The sequence below is a fragment of the Thunnus thynnus genome, chromosome 19 (assembly GCF_963924715.1).
Source record: "Thunnus thynnus chromosome 19, fThuThy2.1, whole genome shotgun sequence".
NCBI lineage: Eukaryota > Metazoa > Chordata > Actinopteri > Scombriformes > Scombridae > Thunnus > Thunnus thynnus.
In genome coordinates, this window is record NC_089535.1 from 25,655,235 (window position 1) to 25,675,827 (window position 20,593).

The 20,593-nt window shown below is 37.9% G+C and overlaps 1 protein-coding gene across 5 annotated transcripts in view; it reads left to right on the top strand.

Annotated features, from left to right (window-relative positions):
- The window catches only part of rab27b (RAB27B, member RAS oncogene family), a 67,573-nt gene extending 47,071 nt beyond the window's left edge, over window positions 1-20,502 (top strand). For 4 of the 5 annotated variants that reach the window (XM_067574067.1, XM_067574071.1, XM_067574068.1 and 1 more), the window contains exons 2-6: window positions 5,860-6,031; window positions 10,068-10,156; window positions 12,390-12,493; window positions 12,719-12,842; window positions 15,641-20,502. In XM_067574067.1, coding sequence (XP_067430168.1) covers window positions 5,879-6,031; window positions 10,068-10,156; window positions 12,390-12,493; window positions 12,719-12,842; window positions 15,641-15,827 — 657 coding nt within the window. In that variant the 5' untranslated portion in view covers window positions 5,860-5,878 and the 3' untranslated portion in view covers window positions 15,828-20,502. Of the gene's footprint in view, window positions 1-5,617; window positions 5,662-5,859; window positions 6,032-10,067; window positions 10,157-12,389; window positions 12,494-12,718; window positions 12,843-15,640 lie in introns of those variants that run through there. The other variant, XM_067574066.1, reaches the window with a different exon arrangement.
- Window positions 20,503-20,593: the final 91 nt, after the last annotated feature.

Below are 20,593 nucleotides of genomic sequence, written 5' to 3' on the forward strand. Positions count from 1 at the left end.
TAAAAGCAACACCACGACACAAGATGGATGTGTTGCACATTATCAAGCTTTGTTGTGCATTATGTGCATCCATTATATACCTGAAGTACTGGGATGGAGAGAGACAAAATGGTTGCACAAAATCAGAAAATATATACGTCCTCAACAGCTTCATGCGGGCCTCACTCAACAAGCACCACCTGCATCGCAAAACCAACAAGTCCTCCAAACTAAAATACTGTACATGCCTTCCAAAGCAAACCATTACTGTTACCAGTGACTGTCACAAAAATGAATAATTTGACTGTTTTCTAATCTGTCACATCTATGATTAAGGTTTCGTTCAGCAATTGAAACTACTTAGTAGATGCATCTGTTCCTTTTTCACATTTTTTGTTGTTAGTTTTCCTTTTTATCCTTTCATTTAAGTTTTTAATGTTGGTCAGTCAGTTGGTCCACTACCTTAAGCAAATGTTAGCATGCTAAACACACTAAACTAAGACGGTGAACATAGTAAACAGCATACCGGCTAAACATCAGCCTGTTTAGCATTTTCATTGTGTGTGATGTTAGCATGGTTACGTTAGCGTTTAGCTCAAGCAATCCTGTGCTTATGTACAGCCTCACAGAGCTGCTAGCATGGTTGTAGCATCTTAGTCTTGTTGGCTTGAACTTTCTTCAGAAAAGGTGTCTTTCTGTCAGTGTAACATGTATTTATCAGACTGCTAGGAAATTGTGTGAAAACTTTGAAGACAGAACAGGAAATCGGTATTTTTACGTCTGAAGCTCTGAGGTCGGTCAGTGACGTCAGAAAGATGCGGACAGATAGGAACATGCTGTTTCATATCTGCTGCTTCAGATGTGAAGGTAGAATTTAATATCTCTGTGACGATTGTGAAAGAAGTCTGTGATACTTTTTTCAAAAGTTGCAAGTGAAAGTGCTGCATTTAAAGTTTTACTTAGGTGACAGTGTGGAGGTATAGAAATGTGTCATATCTTAGGAGCTTATAATATTAAATAAAATTGACAATATTCAATAACAAGGGTAATGAACAAAAAAAAGTCTGTTTTGTGTTTCTCAGTTTGTAATGACACATGATACAACAGCAGATTCAGGGCCAAATGTCACAACAACTCAGGCGTTTAATAGATAACCCAAATCTATACACATGTTGGATTTATTTATGAAGCTGCTGACTGTTTGTGTTTCTGAGTCAGACTGAAAGCAGTGATGTCTGTTTTTATCTCACAGATATGATGGATAACAGAGGAGGAAGAGCAAAACACAACTTCCTGATAGACATTCTGATACTGACACTGATGATGTGTCTTTCATGTCTTCTCTGTGCAGCAGGACTGGATTGGTGTAGACTCTGTCCTCTCTCTCTGTTTGTTTCCCCCCTTTCCTATAGTGTGTGATTGTTCATACATTTTTAATGCCTCGGTGTATTTTATGGTTTTGTTCTTGCTTGTTATTGAGATAGAAGGTTTCACAGGCACTTGGGAAAATCTTTCCTCCGCAACCTGAATGTAACAAAGCTGAAGCAGTATTTCTGTTATCTGTACATATTTCTATTATCAGGTATTCACTAGCTAATCCTAATGTATTGTAATCGCAATAAAGCTCTGCAATAAATCCTACCCATTTACATCAACAAGGGTAGAATAAACATTAGAAAACACATCTCAGTATAAAGCAATACTCAGGATTTATTGCAGTTGTATCAGACTGGATTAGTTTTAGATAATTGGACCTAATAAACTGGAAACTGAGTGTATATGAAGTCACTATACACTTCTGTTAAAGGTACACTCGGGACCATTCAGGGGGCGTGATACACATGTGTTTTGGTGAGAAACACTGAATGTAAATATAACTTTATTTTTAAAAGAAAATTTCACAGGGTGCCTTTAATAAAAAACTGATTAAACTGCTAACCTTTCCATGTTATTTTAAATGCTGTTTCAGTGGCTTTTCCACATGTGAGGTTTTTTTAAAGACCATAGTACACATTTTGAGGTCATGGCCACTAATTAATCCGTAGAATCATCAAATCCAAAATTCTAAACATGTTGATGAAATTCTCTATTAAAAGAAATTATTAATTTGTAAGAATCTGTAAGAATTTGTGAATCAATTCAGAATAGAAAAGTCTTTTTAATACATTTTTCCTCACGTTTGCTAGTGCAGCATAAGGAAATATATAAAAAAAACACACATTTTTTAAAAATAAATCCCAACTTTATGCTATTCTATTTTGTTTAGTTGTTTGTTGTTGGGGTGACTGTGAGTGGTGCTGTTCCTTGCCGTCAGCTGACCGAGCTGCTGTTGACTGTTTTACCCTCAGGGAATCATGACTGACACCCTGATCACACTACAAACATTCCTGGTTTTTCACAAATGATGACAGATCAATAGGCTTGACAACGCCCCCTTGTCTCACCCCCAACCTCTCACCTCCTGAGGGCTTCATCAATACCAGGATGGACAGATGCTAAATGTGTCAGAGAGAGAGAGAAAAGAAAAAATAAGGTTTATCTGTTTACTGTCATGTGGTGCTCCTACAAATAAAGACATCTAACTGAGTTAGAAGGACTGTTTTCCAGACCTTGTTAAAGGAGCAGACCAGTGTCTTTTTCACATACTGGACATACTAAAGACCATTTTGAGGTAAACCCTGCAATTTTACATTTGTGTTTTTCTTAGACAGGAAGCCATTGGTTTCAGTTCATTAATCCATCACAGTGAGGATTTGCTAATGCTGTCATCAAAGTTGTGTTATCATTATGTGGTAATGCATTTGAAAAGATCTTCTCTTTGTTAATGTGCAGTTGGGAAAACAATAGAAACACATAAAGACAAATGTACTTAACTATGTAGCCAAAGAGCTGCTGAGTAAAAGACTGAAAGTCTGCAGCTGTTTTATTCTGTACACATCAGAAAATTCAGTTTTTGCTTCTATGAAAATGAAGGGACAACTTTGCTATTTGGAAGTCCTTATCACTAGTGGGTCAAAAATCTAAAGGATTTGTCTTCTGTACGGTGGAGGGCATCTCACATTCAGCTTGTCAGGTTCAGATCTACACCAAGCCCCCAGGAAGTGTGCCAGGCTTTGAAGCCAATTTGACATAGTGGCCAAACCATGGAATCACAAGTTCCGGTTCCGACAGGGAACCAAAAAGCATTTTTCCGACACACAATCGTTGGAAAAGGAGCAGCTTTAAAATGGTCGATAGATTATTTTGAGCGTCCCAACACCCGTGAAATGACTCGTTTCGGTGCTCGGCGCTGGGGCCCATAGAGCATGAGCAGTATGTTCTCATCTTGGTAATTTCTTTACAACAGGAAGTGGCTTTTTTGGCTTCATGCGCCACCATGGACGTATAATAAGAGCTGGATAGGGCACGGCTCCTCAGCCTTGCAGCCAGTTTTTCCCAGTGGCCACTTGCGGTATTGCAGCGAAAAATCCCTGTGCGGCCCAAAAATCATTTTCCCCATAGACCACCATTATAAAGAAACGTTTGTAAAACTGGACACCTCGAACTGCAAACAACGTCAATTATGACTCTTTCTTTTATGAACTTTTGATCCATGGAGGTTTTATATTTGTAAAACTCTCCTCGAGCTGAGAAAAGAGTTTTAAAAATCTGTGATGTCATCACAATGTAAAGTCCATGGGTCTAGCGGGAACTCGCGGGCGGGGCCAGCGGGGGAAACACTACTGCGCATATTCAGTGGGCCGCACAATGTGGAAGCAAACCCGGAAGCTAGAAACTTTTTTTGGCGCCAGGCGAGCAATTCCTATAGGACTGAATGGGTGCCATTTTTAGCCCGGTATCCAGCTCTTATAATACATCCATGTGCGCCACTGAGCAACTTTCATAGGAATGAAGGTGGCCCCACCTCCAAAGCTGTATCCAGGTCTCTTTATACATATATACTCTACGCTGTCTGACTTGCTGAACTCTCATCAGTTTAAGCTGGATTCTATTTAGTCTCAACCGTACCTCAACATAAATACTAATATTAGCATGCCAACATGCTGATATAAACATGCTCATACAATATGAATGTTAACCACAACTTAACTAATTATTGGATGTAAAACTCGACGATGCTACATGTGCAACGTGCTTTGCGTTTTTGCACGTTACTATGCTAACATTACCGTGTTAACGTGTGTAGGCTTACAGATGCAAAATGCTAACATTACGTTGATATGTTAACATACAGTAAATTTGGAAAAATGCTAACATCCAGTGTGTTAGTGTAACATGGAGATATTTTGGATTTCAGCACATTAGCTCTTTAGCATGCTATGTTAGCATATATTTCAGTACTTTGGGTTTGCTGTAGCTCAGGTATTAGTGTGGGCTGGACATTAATTGGCTCCTCCTGTCCATGTATCGAAGTGTTGTTTAGGGGAAAAATATAGGTCGCTTTGAGCGTCTAATATACTATTTGTGTGGACTGCACTAGCATTGCTATTTCTATTGTAGATTACTGGAAATAGCTGCTATTTATACAAACAACTGATAAGGATTGCTGATCAAATATACTGCAGTTTAAATGTCAGTCTACTATCTTTGTCTCAGTCTGGTTGATGAATGACGTCACTCTGATTGCCACTGTACTGTCTGATGTACAGTGAGGTTATTGTGAGGAGCTCCGGGGTAGTCACTGTCCTCTCTATAATAAAGCACAGTGTTATACATGCTTCCTCTCAGCTGAGTGAATTAGAGTCTTATGATCGTCTGTCTAAATATACCACGTTTGGCCTCAAGGCAAACAGAGAGAAGAGTATCCCAGACTACGACTCACTGTAAGATACATGAACATGTTTTTCAGGAATTTCACGTGAGAACTGCATTCCTCTTCGTTATAGATACCATCTCTACTAGCTGAGATGCACAGGGGTATTCAATTAACTAAAATAAGTGGATTCTACTGATAATGCACTTTGGTGTTGGTGAAAGTTGATCTTGTGCCTTTATCAAACTGTGCCTACATGGTTGGATGAAGTCTGGCGATGTCCGTCTGTCAACAACTAGAGGTCAGATTTACATAGAATTTACTTTGGATATTCATGATCCCCAGTAGACGTAGCCTACTGACTTTGGTGACCCCCTGACCTTTCCTGTAGCGCCACCATTAGGGCAAAATCTAAGAGTTTTGGATGTAAAATCTTCATCTGGAGAATATCTTGTAGCTGTCAAATAAAAGTACATTTCCTTCTGAAATGTAGTCGGGTAGAAGTAAAGTAAAATAGCATACTAGTAACTTGAGTTAAATACAAGCATATCAAAATTGTACTGTGCTTTGGTATTTTCCACTGGATTTTTGTCATGTGATTTTCACTTGTTTTACTGCTCAAAATAAATACAAATTCCTAGATTTTTGCTTTGAATAATATACATGAATAAAGTGAATCTGGTGTATGAGTTTATTTATATGCTGCACTTTTTCACACAGACTCTTTCCCACCACAAACACACACACACACGCACACACACACACACACACACACACACACACACACACTCATCAGCACAGTTACTATTTTCCCAGAAAGTCATGTTCTGAATAGGGATGCCCTCTGATCCTCACTCCCATAATTCAAAAGGGGGTAGTATAAGAACACACAAAGACGCAGACACACATCATCATCTTTCTGTCACTGAGTATGTTTTTTATTCATTTGCTAACTTTTGACGTGTCAAACTGATAATATCAGTGTTCGCGCAGTTTCCTCTTTTCTTCTATTTTATTATTCATGTCATTTGCTACTTTTTCAAACACTCATCTGTGGGAACTTGAGCTATGAGTCTGTGTGTGTGTTTCTCTGCATGTTAACATGCATCTCTGTCTGTTTTTGACAGGTTTATTGCGGTCATCACTATGACTGATGGGGATTATGACTACCTTATAAAGCTCCTTGCCCTGGGGGACTCCGGTGTGGGGAAGACCACCTTCTTGTACCGATACACAGACAACAAGTTCAACCCCAAGTTCATCACCACAGTCGGCATCGACTTCAGGGAAAAGAGAGTGGTAAGTTTCCCATCTTTTACATTAAAAATGTTTAGGAACAAAAGCAGAGAAATATGCAAAAGTTTCTGGTAGGTTTTTAGATATTTCTGTAGCTCTTTCTAGTTTTGAATTGCAAGTAATTCATCTTAAAACTTCATCTCAACTAGATGTCAGTTTTCTGATACAGCGACGTCCACATGCTCATATTATATGCAGGTGATGAAAGCTTGGTTACCATAGTTACCATGGCATTTGCCAGGCATTTTCTCAGGGCTTTACTTATCAAAGAACAAACAGTTGGTCAGGTCAGGTCTGAATTTTCTGCTGCTTTACTCCCACAGTGGCTGCTGAGCTGAGTCACAGTCGGGCTATTTTAACTTGTACATGCAGATCAAACCTGGGTCAAATACACCAGTAACCCAGGATGAATTATCTGTGAAAAATGGATTAGGTTAACTAGTTAGTTGTTGGAACAGTGGTTTCAAACCTTTTTGGCAACTCCTCATTATAGATTGTAGCAGGTGCAAACATGAGTTGTGAGCAGTTTACCCACAGGGTGTTTTTTCTTTTTTAGACTGTTTCATCTGAAGGGTTTTCAGAGGAGTTTCAGAGCTATCCTATATTTCACAAGGACCCCGGACTTTTCCTTTAGTGCCACCATGAGTTTTTTTAGTGAAATATTTCAACAGTTTGATGAATTGTCATGAAATTTGGTGATGTTCGTGTTCCCAACAGGATGAACTCCACTTCTTGTTATTTTGTCCAATACTTAAGTCTATGTCCAAATATCTGCAAAACCAATGACATTCACATCAGCCTCAGCTGTACTGTTCTTAATGATGTGTTTGGTGCTGATCAGGAAATGTTAGAATGTTAACATGCAAAACTAATATGGTTAACATTGTTATAATTACAGCAGCTAATCATCAGCATGTTAGCATTGTTATGTCATTGTCACATTAACTGATGTTAGAATTTAACTCACTGTGTCTAAGTACAACCTGACAGAGATGCTAGCATGGCTGTAAACTCTTAGTTTTGTTTCTTTCTAAATGTATTTTTTAGTATCAAAACCAACAGATCGTCCAAACTAAACAACAAAATAAGGTGATTGTCAGCCCATATGAGTAGTTTTGAAGTCTACTGGAGGTTTTTATACTCAAAAGATTGATTTTGGGTGTACCACTGTAAACTATTGACTGAGACTTGTTGAAAACATTTACTCCTTTTACTGGAACCTTGTCAGGATAAATACGTCCAGACATTCATGTGTGAGATTCAGTTATCTGAATCAGAGTGGGCGGAGGTGTCAGTGGTCACCTTGGTGCTGCTCTGCCTTCCAAGGCTGAAATACTGATACTGCCGCTTTAATCCCAGTTCTCCAGATGACTCATAGGATTGATTATTGTTCTTCACTTCCTCTGTGTGCATGTGATGTTGTGATGTGCTTGTTTGTGTGTGTGTGTGTGTGTGTGTGTGTGTGTGTGTGTGCGCGTGTGCGTGTGTGTGTGTGTGTGTCTTAAGGTCACACCCTATTTTCCAGCTGTTTTATCTGGAGTCAAACAGAAACAGACAGATGTGTGATCACAGCTGTAGTTCACTGCTGTCAGTGGTTCTTCCTCAGGGTCTTTATGGGACCTGAAGCTGAATACAAGTTTGTTTAGTCTTTGTCTAGAGAACCAGACTTTGTAAACAAAAGTCATGTGACTTCCAACCAGGTCAATTATTGTGTGTTTTAGAAATAGTGGTATTCATGCAGTTTACAGTGAGAGATAAATATCAGATTATCTCGTCATTTAGTTTAATGTTACTGGCATAATGTTTAGTAATTCAAGGTATATTGTGTTTTTTTCTTTGAAGTGTAATGTAAAGTGTCAGGACAGATATTTCACTCATATACCATGTATCCTCAGCTAGCTTACACAACAGTTCCACCTGGCAGTAAGTAGCTCTAAGTATTTAGTATCAACTTTACAACTCTTACAAAACTGTAAGAACTAGTTTGTCTCTACATTAGTTTGGTCTCTGCAGTGACAAGCTTAGCAGTAAACCTGAAAACATTACATTACGTACAAACCCCACCCTACTAGAATAAGTCTAACTCAACACATTTCAGGACTTAAACTGCAAAAAGATTTTAAATAATTTAAGACTATTCTGCTTACTTACATGGTCATTCATTTCTTCAGTTGCTTTGATTTTAACAAATTCAGGGAGACAAGATCATATCAGCCCTTCTCTGCCCTCTCTTCACTGGTTACCAGTCAGTTTTAGACTTAATTTAGACATTTAGACATTTTCATGTGTTGGATCCTAGCTATACCAGTGAATTCCTGCTCTCCTACAAGAGCACACATGTCTGATCCTCCTTTTGAATCTGATGTTGGCTTTTCCTAAATCCCAACTCAAGACTGAAGGTGACTGGGCTTTTGCAGTCAGGGCCTCTCTACCCTGATTTAATTGTAGTTTCTGCTGTGAAAACTGCAATTCAGTAAAATAAAAGATTTGTTTTTACCTTGCCTAATTTAAAAAATGGTCTCATACTTGCAAAAACCGTATTAAGGGATTTATTAGTGTGACAACCTTTGCAGTCTTATTTCTCATCAGCTCAAGCAGAAAAATAGATTGAATATCTTGCTTAGAAAAAGTTAAACAGTCTACAGCAAATGGTGTTTGACAAGATTATCTTGTAAAAATAAGATTTAATTGTTAAAGAAGAAGATATCTTGACTGTCTTGATTTGACCCTTTTTCAATATGAGCTGAGTACTGAACATTTGGAATATTGACACCAAATAGTCACTGAGCCTCTGTTTTGCTGACTTATTCTTTGATTGGATACATTATGATTTTAATAATAATATTAACTTCATGTTGTATTTTATGTAGACAAGGTTTTTGTACAGCTGATTGTGTGTAGACATTAAACACTGATACAAGGTTTGGTTTATTTTGTTTAATAAAAAAAACAAAGGAAAAATATGAAAAACATAAGCAAGGTATTGAAAAGTACATACAATTATGACATTTGTGCCAAAACCCAGCATCATATTGCAGTAATACTCAGCTCCAATAACAAACAGCAGCACAGGTCTCACTACTGTGACCTCACACTGTCTGACATACAAGTGTCATAATTTGCCACCTGACTTGAAAACCAGTTATCACCTGAAAAACTGAACCAAAAGCTCCACTCATGATTTTAAAACAGCTGCTCTCTCATGATTGGTGCAAACACACCCTTAAAAGAGCGTCAGAGAAAGTGACAGAGAATGTCTCATCTGTGAGAGTCCAAGGTGTGAATGACGCCTGAAGCTTCCTGCAGAGACACAAACACAAGCAGCTGCTGCACAGAGTTCATCATTACAGAATCAGGAGGACCACCGACCATATTACTGTCAGTCAGATCTGTTGAGATATTCACACCTCTACAACAGAGCAGTGATGAAAAATGGGTGTAAGGGGCCTTCAGACCGAACACAGTACTGTCATAAAAAACACAAGAGCCCGAGCAGATGAAATATAATCTTGGAGATCCATTATAGGAAATCATTCACTTTACACAGTAATGTGGATGCTGTAAAAGTTCAACACATTTAATCCATGTTTGGCTGAAATGTTGATGCTGAGGAGTGAGGAGACTATAAAATTCTTGTTGATGTATATCTTCAATAATATTGCTCATATTTACACTCAGTTACCAGTTTATTATGTCCACCTAACTACTGTAGGAATAATTCAGCCTAATGCAACAGCAATGCAATAAATCTACCTGTCATGTTACTTTTTGGTCATTTTGGAAGCTGCTGTTAAAATGTATTATGTTATGCTGAGAGGTGTTTCTAATATTTTGTCCACCCCATTTACTGTATATCATTTAGGATAGATTAAATATTAGAAAGACCTCTCAGTATAATATAACCAGATACAAGGTATATGTTGACATGGAAAGTGAAAGTTTCTTGATTTGTCATTAAGATTCATCAGTTCAGATTACTGTGTGTTTATTGTACCTGGTGAATATGAAAACTAAACTAATGTTGTTTCTTTCTCTTCAGGTGTACACAGCGTCCAACCCCAATGGGACGACCACAGGGAAAACCTTCAAGGTCCACCTTCAGCTCTGGGACACAGCTGGACAGGAGAGGTGGGCTGCTCGTCCCATTGGGACTGGTTCTTAGTTTCCATCATGGGGTCGTCTGTCTGTCTACCTGTCTATCCATGTGTCACTGGTAATATTGGACTGATATGTTTAGATGACTTTAGGGAACTTACATGGTTTTCAAGTGGCGGCCACTGCAGGTCAAAGTTAAAGGTGCACTGTGGAGTTTTTTTTGTAAACAAATAAAAGTTATGTTTACATTGAGTGCCACTTGCTATAATGCATTATGTATCCTTGTGGTCTAACAAATATGTTGAGTGCATTTCCTTCCTCATAAAACATCTGCAAAGCCAATTTTTAAAGTATTTTCAATCCTGCTTTGTTTAGATCCGTGTTCTTCTTCTCTGCCTTTGCTGGCACATTGCTGTGTTTCTCGTGCATTACAGTCACTTGTAGATCATTGGAATAGTGTGAATGTGCACAAACAAAATGGGGACCCACTCATTAAAAAACTGCCTACCACAGGGTACCTTTAAGGTCAAAGCTGAAGTGTGTCCATTTGCTGCTTCCCTAATGTCCAGTAGATGCTGCTACAGGAAAAGTCCAGACTCCAGAAAGAGAAAGTTTTTCCTTTACAAGTTAGTGTGTCAGTAGTTAAACTCTTTTAAAGTGTGTTTTGATGGAAAGGCAATATTAAAGGGACATTTCAACAATTTGTGAAACGTGTATTCGCTTTCTTGAAGAGAGTTAGATAGTAGCTAGTTAACTTAGCTTAGCATAATGACTAGAAACTGGAGGAAACAGCTAGCCAGGCTCTGTCCAAAGGTAACAAAACCCACACAATCCACACAAAAACTGAAATGTGAAAACACATTGTGGTTTTACGGGGGGTTATGTGCTGGACTATTTCTTGGCTGGATGCAGTGACTCCCAGACTCCCCTTACCTGACAACCTGGTGACAACAATGCTCCAGAAAGTCACTACCAAGTCAGTATCCAGTATTGCCACTACCAAAAAATATCGAATGATGCCTTTAAAACCTAATAAGAAGAATGGTTTTGGGCCTGTCACTTCATCTTCAAAATTTCAGAATTACACTGGTATGGCTTATTAGTGCAAAATATTCAAATTGGCAAGTCCAGCTTTGGCAAAGTTTGTAAAATGATAAAGCTTACTGTTGAAATTCAGCATGTTTTATCACACTGATCGGTTGGACAGGGAAACAACAGTAAGAGCAGATGATTGTATGAGCGTGTGTGTGTGTGTGTGTGTGTGTGTGTGTGAGCGTGTGTTTGTGTCGTCTTTAATTGGAACGAGCCTCAATCTGTTGAATCTGTTTATAAAGTATGACTCATTGCAGGATGAGTCAGTGTTAGTTACATAATATTAATTCCATTTCTTCAGTGTGTAACGGAGCAGATTTCTTTATATTTTATGAACTGATCTTCATGATCATTGAATCGAGTAACTGAAGTCATTATTCCACCTGTATGATCAGTTCATCCGACTGTTTGCTGTGGAAACACCCCTGATATCTGCTGCTTTACCCTGATCGTTTTCATATTACATATTTGCTAATAAAGCGTCATAAGTATTGTTTACAGAGTTATTTTCCTTGCTGTGTTACACTCTGAAGCCCAGCATGCCACAGAACACACAAATGAAGTTAAAATCCCTTTAACAGCTGGTGTAGATAAAAACGACAGCACACAACACACTTAATACATTTTCTTTGTTTAAACCAATCACAGTTAATCATTAAGGCTATCGGTCTCATCCAAATGATTTTTACACAAATATATTTTGAAAGTGTTCAAATTATTGAAATATTTATTAAATAACTGTTCAAAACTGTACAATGAAGTATCACCACAGACTGTGTGGGTTGTAGCTGCTGCTGTAGTGGACCAATCACCCGTTGCATTAAATCAAAGACCGCTTGCAGTGATTGGCTGCGAGCAAAACTACACAAATAGTCTTTTTTTACAAAAAAGATTGAATGCGGGTATCATTTGGCTGGAGGAGTTTCTATGCTACTTGGTACTGGGTTATTTTGGTAGATACCTTAAAGGTATTGAGTACTGATACCCAGCCCTATAATTGGCCCTACAAAAAGCAGGTGTAGATAGATAAGATAGCATTGTTCTGCACAGACCCATAGTCAGTGTTAGAGACAGTTGAACCACTGTAGTGTTATTCAGTTCAGTGGAAAAAAATAAAGCATTGAAAATGTGCAGTATGTCAAAATATAACCTTTTTTTGGTGTGTGTGTTCCAGGTTCCGCAGTCTGACGACGGCGTTTTTCAGGGACGCCATGGGGTTCCTGCTGATGTTTGATCTCACCAGCCAGCAGAGCTTCCTCAATGTCAGAAACTGGATGAGTATGTTGTTAACGTCTCATTTTCTTAACGTGTTTTGAAACCTGCATTGCTTCAGCTTGGGGTCCTGTCTACTGCTGTAGCAGCAGGAGTTACAGTTTCATGTTTTTATTCATGTCCCCTGATGCATCTGTTGCACATTAATGTGTACCAATATACAGTGTTTCAGAATTATATTTTTAACATATGATTTGTGTGTTTTTGCTGTTTATTTGTGTTGATTTCCAGGCCAGCTACAGGCCAATGCCTACTGTGAGAACCCAGATATTGTGTTGGTAGGAAACAAGGCAGACCTGGCTGACCAGCGTGAGGTTCAGGAGAAACAGGCCAAGGAGCTGGCAGATAAATACGGGTACGTTTATTGATCATGTACAGAATTTGTGTTTCTACACTTTACGTGCAACCTTTTATGTTTACAAGATAAAGCCAGGTTGACAGGAACTGCTCTTTCCACTTTTACTGATGACTCCATTACTCCAGTGTTGGCCTATATCCTAATTTTTATTTCCATATATTAAATAACCATAATAACCAGTGTCAGTGTTTCCTGTAGCGTCTGTATGTAATGTAAGTCTTTTAAGCATGGGCTTGTGACAGGTAAATTAGTCATTCATTCATAGATTACCACTTTTCTTAAAAGATATACTAAACCTTTGTGTTATTTTTGTGTTATTCTGGTTTCATTCTAATTTCAGTGCTGTTCTCATGTCTGTCACTATCCTGCCTTTTTGATGTTTTGTGCTTAATTGTAATTTAAAAGCACTTCATATTTTTGTTTAGACAGTGTATAATCAAACCACATTTACTGAGTAAATTTGTCAGACATATACACATACAGTACTAGAGCATATTTTCATACTTCTATTTATTCTAGTCTTTAAGAAATAAAGTTTAGGCACTACTCTACAAAGTCTTCCAATGGACCTCCAGGCATGATTTGCTTTGACAATTGTGATGCAGCTCTAGAGCGTCTCACATTACACACACACACAGACACACACTGTAGAGAGAAATCAGGATGTTTTATGAAACCAGGCTGACTGTAAAGACAGGCAGTGAGACAAAACACAACATCACTGACACGTGTGCAGCACTGATGTCTTGACAATTTCTCCTTCCAATTTTTAGCTTTTACCTCATCTAACAGTAGAAGTTAGATGACTAAAAATCATTTCCTGGTGTCATTCCAGTCAGCCAAGATCTCTGTCTGATGTTGCCTAGCAACAAATTTCTGTTCCAGGAAGTAATAAGTGCTGTTTTAAAGTCTGGGGATTTTCAAAATGTTGAGGGCTGTACAGTAGGTGCAGTTCGAACATCAGATAAGTTAAATATTGAGAAAACAAATAATAATGTATCTACAGATTACATACAAAATATAAATATGCATGATTTTTAAAAGGTATCACAGAGTGTTAAGGTAATGCCATTTGTTAGTTGTACCCACTGAATGAAAGCACAGAATAATAATCAGTGTCAGAATATTGTGAGAATACTATAACACACTTCTATCCTTTATGCAGCACATAATACAGTGGACGGACAATCATCCACTTAGAGCTCTTATCTGTACAAATCAGACACTGTGCAAGCCTTTTATTGTTAATGCATTATTTATAAGCAAAGATAAAGCACAGACGAGAAGAGGTATTTTGAGTGTTATATGATCCAACTTTTTAGACCTTGTGAGGACTCTGGCAGCTGCGTTATGGACCAGTTGAAGACCTTTTGTTGCTGTCTTAGGTAGGCCAGAGAAAAGTGCATTACAGTAGTCTATTCTAGATGTTATGAAGGCATGTATGAGGATTTCAGTGTCTGGATTTGGACTATTACACAAAGGTGGAAGAAGGCAGTTTGTTGTATACTTGATATGTGGCTCAAATGTAAGGGATGGATCAAATACTATTCCCAGATTCTTAATTGTATGGGTCTGAGAAATTGTGCAGCCATCAAGATCAATTTATTAATCTGTAAAAAGCGATGTGAATCTAGCTGGACCAACAAGCAAGTCTTGTGTGCGTTCAAATGCAGGAAATTATTGCACATCCAGTGATGGACTTCTGACAAACATATCTCTAATTTAAGCAGCTTGGAGGCGTTGCTGACCGTTACAGGAAGATAGATTTGTGTGTCCTCAGTGTAGCGGTGATGCATTATGTTCTGTTTTTTGAAAATGTGACCCAAGGGCAGCAAGTAAACACAAAACAGAAGAGGACCGAGTACTGATCCCTGTGGGACACCGTATTTGACCTTAGAGTAGGAAGTTATAATATTATTGTATGTAACACTTGGTGTTCTATTACTCAGGTATGAACAAAACCAAGTAAGTGCCAGCCTCATGAGACCAATAAGGTTCTCAAGACGTTGTAGGTGGGTGTCATGGTCCACAGTGTCAAAGGCAGCGTTTAAATCAAGTAACAGCAAAACAGATGAGAGATCAGAGTCCATTTCAGTTAATAGATCATTAGTTACCTTGGTCAGTGCAGTTTCAATAGTGTTTGGGCCTGAAACCGGATTGAAACTCATCAAGAAGGTTATTACTGGATAGATGGGCAGTGACTTCACTGGCAACCACCTTTTCTAACAGTTTGGACATGAATGGGAGATTTGAGATCGGCCTATAATTGTTAAGAGTTTGTGGGTCAAGGCTGGGTCTTTTTAATAATGGTGTAACTACAGCTGTTTTAAAAGCAGTGGGAACGATTCCAGAACTAAGGGATTTATTGATATTGTCAAGAAAAGGGCTTCCTATCACAGTGGTCTATAATGAACAAACCATATGTGGTTGGTTTGGAGCCAGTGACAGTTTGAGAGAGAGTGTTTGAATCAACTGGATCAAACTGTAAAAGGTGGCTGATGGTTCAGTAATCGGTATGAGAAAGAAGTAGAAATGAGAGGGATCAGAGGAGAGGGACACAGCCTTACCAGTAATATCATTCCTGATTAGCCCAATCTTTCCAATTAAAAAGTAATTAAAGACCTCAGCTGTAAAGCAGGAAACCAGTGTGGGCAGGGTTGTTTTAATGAGCTTATCTATGGTGTTGAATAGGAATCTGGGATTGTGTCTGTTGTTTGAGATCAAATCCAAGTAATATTTAGATTTAGTGTGCATATTTGTATTTAAACAAATATTTCTGCTCTTGTTGCTCACAGGATCCCGTACTTTGAGACGAGTGCAGCGACAGGAGTGGAGGTCGACAAGGCAGTGATAACACTGTTGGACCTGGTCATGAAGAGGATGGAGCAGTGCGTCGACAAACCGCCTGCTGAGCCGGCTAATGGCAACGGGGCCACAAAGCTTGACGCTGCGCCGCCTAATGAGAAGAAATGTGCATGCTAGATGAAGAGCCGATTCAGGAAATGACCAGTCAGCGCTCCTCTGTCGTCTGTCCTTTCTACTTCCCTTCTTTTTTTACTTTCTCCTTCTCTGTCATCTTTTATTGCATGTTTCTTTGTCTTCTCCTCTTCACTCCCTTCTCTCCAAAACTAAACATTGTCCATCTTCTCCTCCTCTTTTCTTTATTTTCCACCCTTTTTTCTTCCTTCTCCATCCAAACTGTCTGCCACTTTGGCAATGAAACAACCCTATCCCCCTCTAGTGGATATTCAAGCTAATACAGTCCCAGCCTGTCTGCCCTTGGGCTCTATCCATGCTTGAGCTCTGTTTAGGGGGAAATTAAAACAGGAGAGGACAGTTTCATCACTGTCAGACATATAATGTGCCTAGTTTAAAACATGCAGCCTGGGAATTAAGCTCTGCACGCTCCCAATTTCTCTGCTCAAAAGTTGTTTTAATGATTTTAAATGGACCTAAACAGGCAAAGGAACTTTAATTTGAACTCTTTAAAGTCTTATCTACTCATCACTTTGTAACAAGGGAAAGATTTGACTTCATGTTTAGGCTGTCACTGGATGACAGGCTGTGTAAATTAAGTCATTGTCCCCTCCTGAAACTTTTCCTCCTGGACTAGAGTGAGCAACTGTGTGACCAGTGTGTTTTTATTTTTATTTTTTCCCTGTTTCACACTGTTTCCTGTGCTGTACCTGTATTAGCCATGTGTTGCAATTTGTCAGTGTTTGGATACTTTTACATTTTGATTAGTAGCCCTACTTCAGATTATTCAGTTTGAAAACTTTTCTGACTGACTCAACAGACACAAATGTTTCAGCTAGCACTTGTTTGCAGCCTGGCTGGTTATATTTTGCTGTTGAACAAAGCTAACTCTCTTAGACCTCTGTGATGCTGCCAGACTTGGCTGACTGCAGATTTGTAGACATTATACCATTCATGTAGTAGGGCCAATATGGATACAGCATGGCACATGTGCAACGGAGAAAAAAAAGCCAACATTGTATATCATGAACATTTGTTATAGACCAGGATAGACGCATTGTTCCAAACGGATCTACTGCCTTGGCTTTTAAAGCGTTATTTCACTGTGGCAGGACAGGTTTTAATCTCTGTGGGAGTTTGAGACAAGTCAGCTAAAAATATAGGCTGCTCTGGGGACCATTATCACCATGACTTACTAACATTTAACTGAACGTGATGTTGTAATGCAGCCTAAAAAAGATAAATGCTATTTTACAGATAGAACTAACGTGGCATTTTGAAAATCAGATAAAAATCAAATGGGGGGCGGGTAGTGAGGCTGGGGATCATGAAAATAGACCTGAGTCTGGTGACATTAGATCCTCAGTGCAGCTGATTAAATTTTGACCTCATCTCTTTTTATCAAAAAATCACACAAAGTGAAATATCGCTTTAAGGCCCCATTTATGTTAGAATATAGAGTGACCAATAATTTATATTAAAAGAATTATAAAACATAGATTATTATTACTGTTGTCATTTTTTGTTACATTCTTTATATTTCACACACCTATTCTTTTGTTATTTTCATGTAAGTCAAGAGAAAACTATCTCAGCTGCTTTTATACTTATGATTTTCACTGCTGTGTTCTTGAGCTCAGTTGTCAAATTAACCCAGAAATTACAAATTTATTGACAAAATGTGTCTCTAACGTGAAGAAAACACACTATTATAAAATTTTAAAGAAGTATAGTAGTAATTGTTTAAGACATATTTTTATTGTGTTTTGTTGCTTAACACTATCATTGTTTTTCCATTTGTTTACCAGACCATTTAACAGTTGCTGTGCAGAAAACCCAGCGAAATTAAAACTAAACTAAACTAAATTTCTCTTAGTTCTATTTAAAAGGCTGCATTTTTTGCACCTGGAGCACAACGAAAAACATTCGTCTTAAGAGGCCATGTAGACTTTAATTGAGTTGAAAATTTCTGTTTCTTTAAATGTACAAAATCTGCTTCTGGTCCAAGATTATCTCCTTTGTAACTCAACAATTTTCCTTAAATCAAGTAACACCCTGATCTGCCTTACATCATGAAAAAATGTTGAGATGTTGATTTGCACAAGAAACAAGAGAAATCATCTTTCTGCTTGCCACCTGCTGGCAGCTAAATATTTATTTTAAGTGCATAATGTTAAGAATATTAAGATCACTGCAGGTTGGTTTTCAAAGTGTACTGAGAGTGAAAGCAGTGGCAGCAGAATGGGTGAGCAGTAATGTTAAGTATACCCTACATGTCGCAAATTAACAGCAAAAGACTGCTGTGGTCTTTTAAATATTATAAAATTTCAATATTTGATTAAATATGGGTTTTTTCAGTAATATTTTTTGTATTGTGCACTCCATTAAAAGACTCTCAGTTTAGATGCCATAATACTTTGGCTTCACCTCGCTGTCACCTTTAATCTGCCAGTGTGCCGAAAAAAAAGGAAACACCACAAACAAGCATTGGTTTTCTATAAACCCAAACCTCATTCTGCTGTTCACTCAGAGAAAATTGCCTTCACATTTTAAAAAATGTTTGTGTGTGTGTGTGTGTGTGTGTGTGTGTGTGTGTGTGTATTTTTTGTTTGAAAGCCAAGTCATATGCCAACATCTGATCACAGTGCCATATTAAACACTCACCACTTTTTGATTACAATTTATAAAAACCTTAACAAATTGATGTAAAAAGACTTAGGACTCTGGCTCACATTCTAACATTATCTCCCAGTTACTGAGCTCCATAGAATAGTTATGATTTTTTTCCAGAAAATATTTGTGTAGGTTTGTTTGTACTGTTTCAGCTAATCATCTGCTCACTTTTTACACTCACATCAGTAGATTTTATCTTTTTTTCTGGTCTGAAGTCATGTAATCATAATGCACTAACCATAACTTTACATATTTCTAAAGTGTTACAGAAGCAGCTTATGAAATCCTCTTAATATACTGTAGGTTTTATTTTTTGTTTCATGAACCAAGTTCTGTTACAGTGAGGCAAGATATTTCAGTAAAATTGTCTCCAAAGATTTACCAGAATGATGGTTTGACTTAAAGCTGCATTAATTGAATTTTTGTCCACTAGGGGGCAGTGGAACAGCATTAACATATTATCAGCTTTTAAAGTTGGTGAATATGTTAAACTAAAACAGTTGCTTATTTACACATCCACAGAGCAACATTATCACATCATTGGAGTTGTGTTTGTGTCCATCTGATGAATGTAGAGGCAATATTCACTCTCCTTTTAGCTCAGGTTGGTCTCCACCAACTACTGAGAACAATATCTGTCTCTCTAACTTTGTCCGTCCAGCATGTGGTGCTGAGTAGGTATGTACAGCGGGTTTATCAGAGCTTGTTTGCTGAATACAGCTGCATCAAGACCAAAATTATGAGCTAAAAGAGGCTAAAAGGCTCTGTATAATGCTGCAGAGGTGGGTCCACCTCTGTGGGTCCACTATGAGTGCCAACTTTCACATTACACATAGTCGTGTCATCCAATTTTTCTATGAAAATATTGATTAATGCAGCTTTAAAACGTCTTACAAGTGTCTTTTAAAAATCTTAATCTTAACAAGTGTTGATTTCATTAAAACCACTAATCAGGTTTGTAACTTGTTGCATGTTTTTTTGAAAAGTTTCCATGTTTTTGGTAAAAGTTGGATGAAACATAAAAAAGAAATATTGGTTACCCGAGGCATCTGTCATGCAGAACCTTATTGATTAAAAAGACTAATTTAAGCCCAAATCTGTTGCCAGCAAAATGTTTACTCAGCAATTTTAGTTTATTTTACAATAAAAAAAAGATGACATCTCAGCTCAAATAGAGAAAGGAGACAAAATGATCTAATAGAAAACATTAACATAACTTAACAAGCATTGACAGAACAAAAGTAATGCGTTATTATTGGCACTGGTTTTCTTAGTATTTGAGACCTGGAGTCAAGATTTCCAAATCGAAAACCATTTTCTAAAAACCTAAAAACCTTGAACCAATGCCTTTTTAATGTGACAATCTTCCGAACCAATTTGTCAGCTTTAATCTGAGCCTTCCTTCTTGCGTTGCTCATCATATTTTCTCAAATTTCATGAAAATGTGTCCTCTGATGCCTTTTTGTTTAAATTCAGTATTCAGTTATGCCACACTTGTATCTTACATTAACTTGACTGTGTTGAAACATGTTTTTCCTGACGCATCTCCTCCGTAAACCTTCTCAGTCTTAAATGTAGTTTATGAATTCACTTTGAAAGTTTACACTGTTTGAAGAGTCATGTTGTGCCTGTTTTTAACTCTTCTGTCTGATCCTCTGTAAAGTTTGTGAGCTACTGAATATTTTAATGCATTGTTGATTATAGATTACAAAGCAGACGCAAAAGAGTACGGAAGTCATGATGTTGTTCTTTTGTGCTGATATATCGAGACAACTAACCAATCCAAGTACCTCTAAGAGCTTTTATTTTTGGAAATCCTCTGTGTGAATTCTCTCTGATGCCTGCGGTTTGTGAACGTTTCAGTTTTCACTGTTTGTATCGATGCCTGTGTGTGTTTGTTGGGTTTGTTGCACCGTCAGCATGTTTGACACCATGAGAATGAAATGACCTGTGATGCGTTCGGTGTTTCTGATGTCAGAGCTGCAAATAAATCTCTGTGTTTGTTTTATCCTGCGAGTTTTTTTCCACTTTTAATGTGGATAATGTGCACTATGTTTTTATCAGAAAAGTTACAAAATTTTAAAAGCTTTTCTTTGATT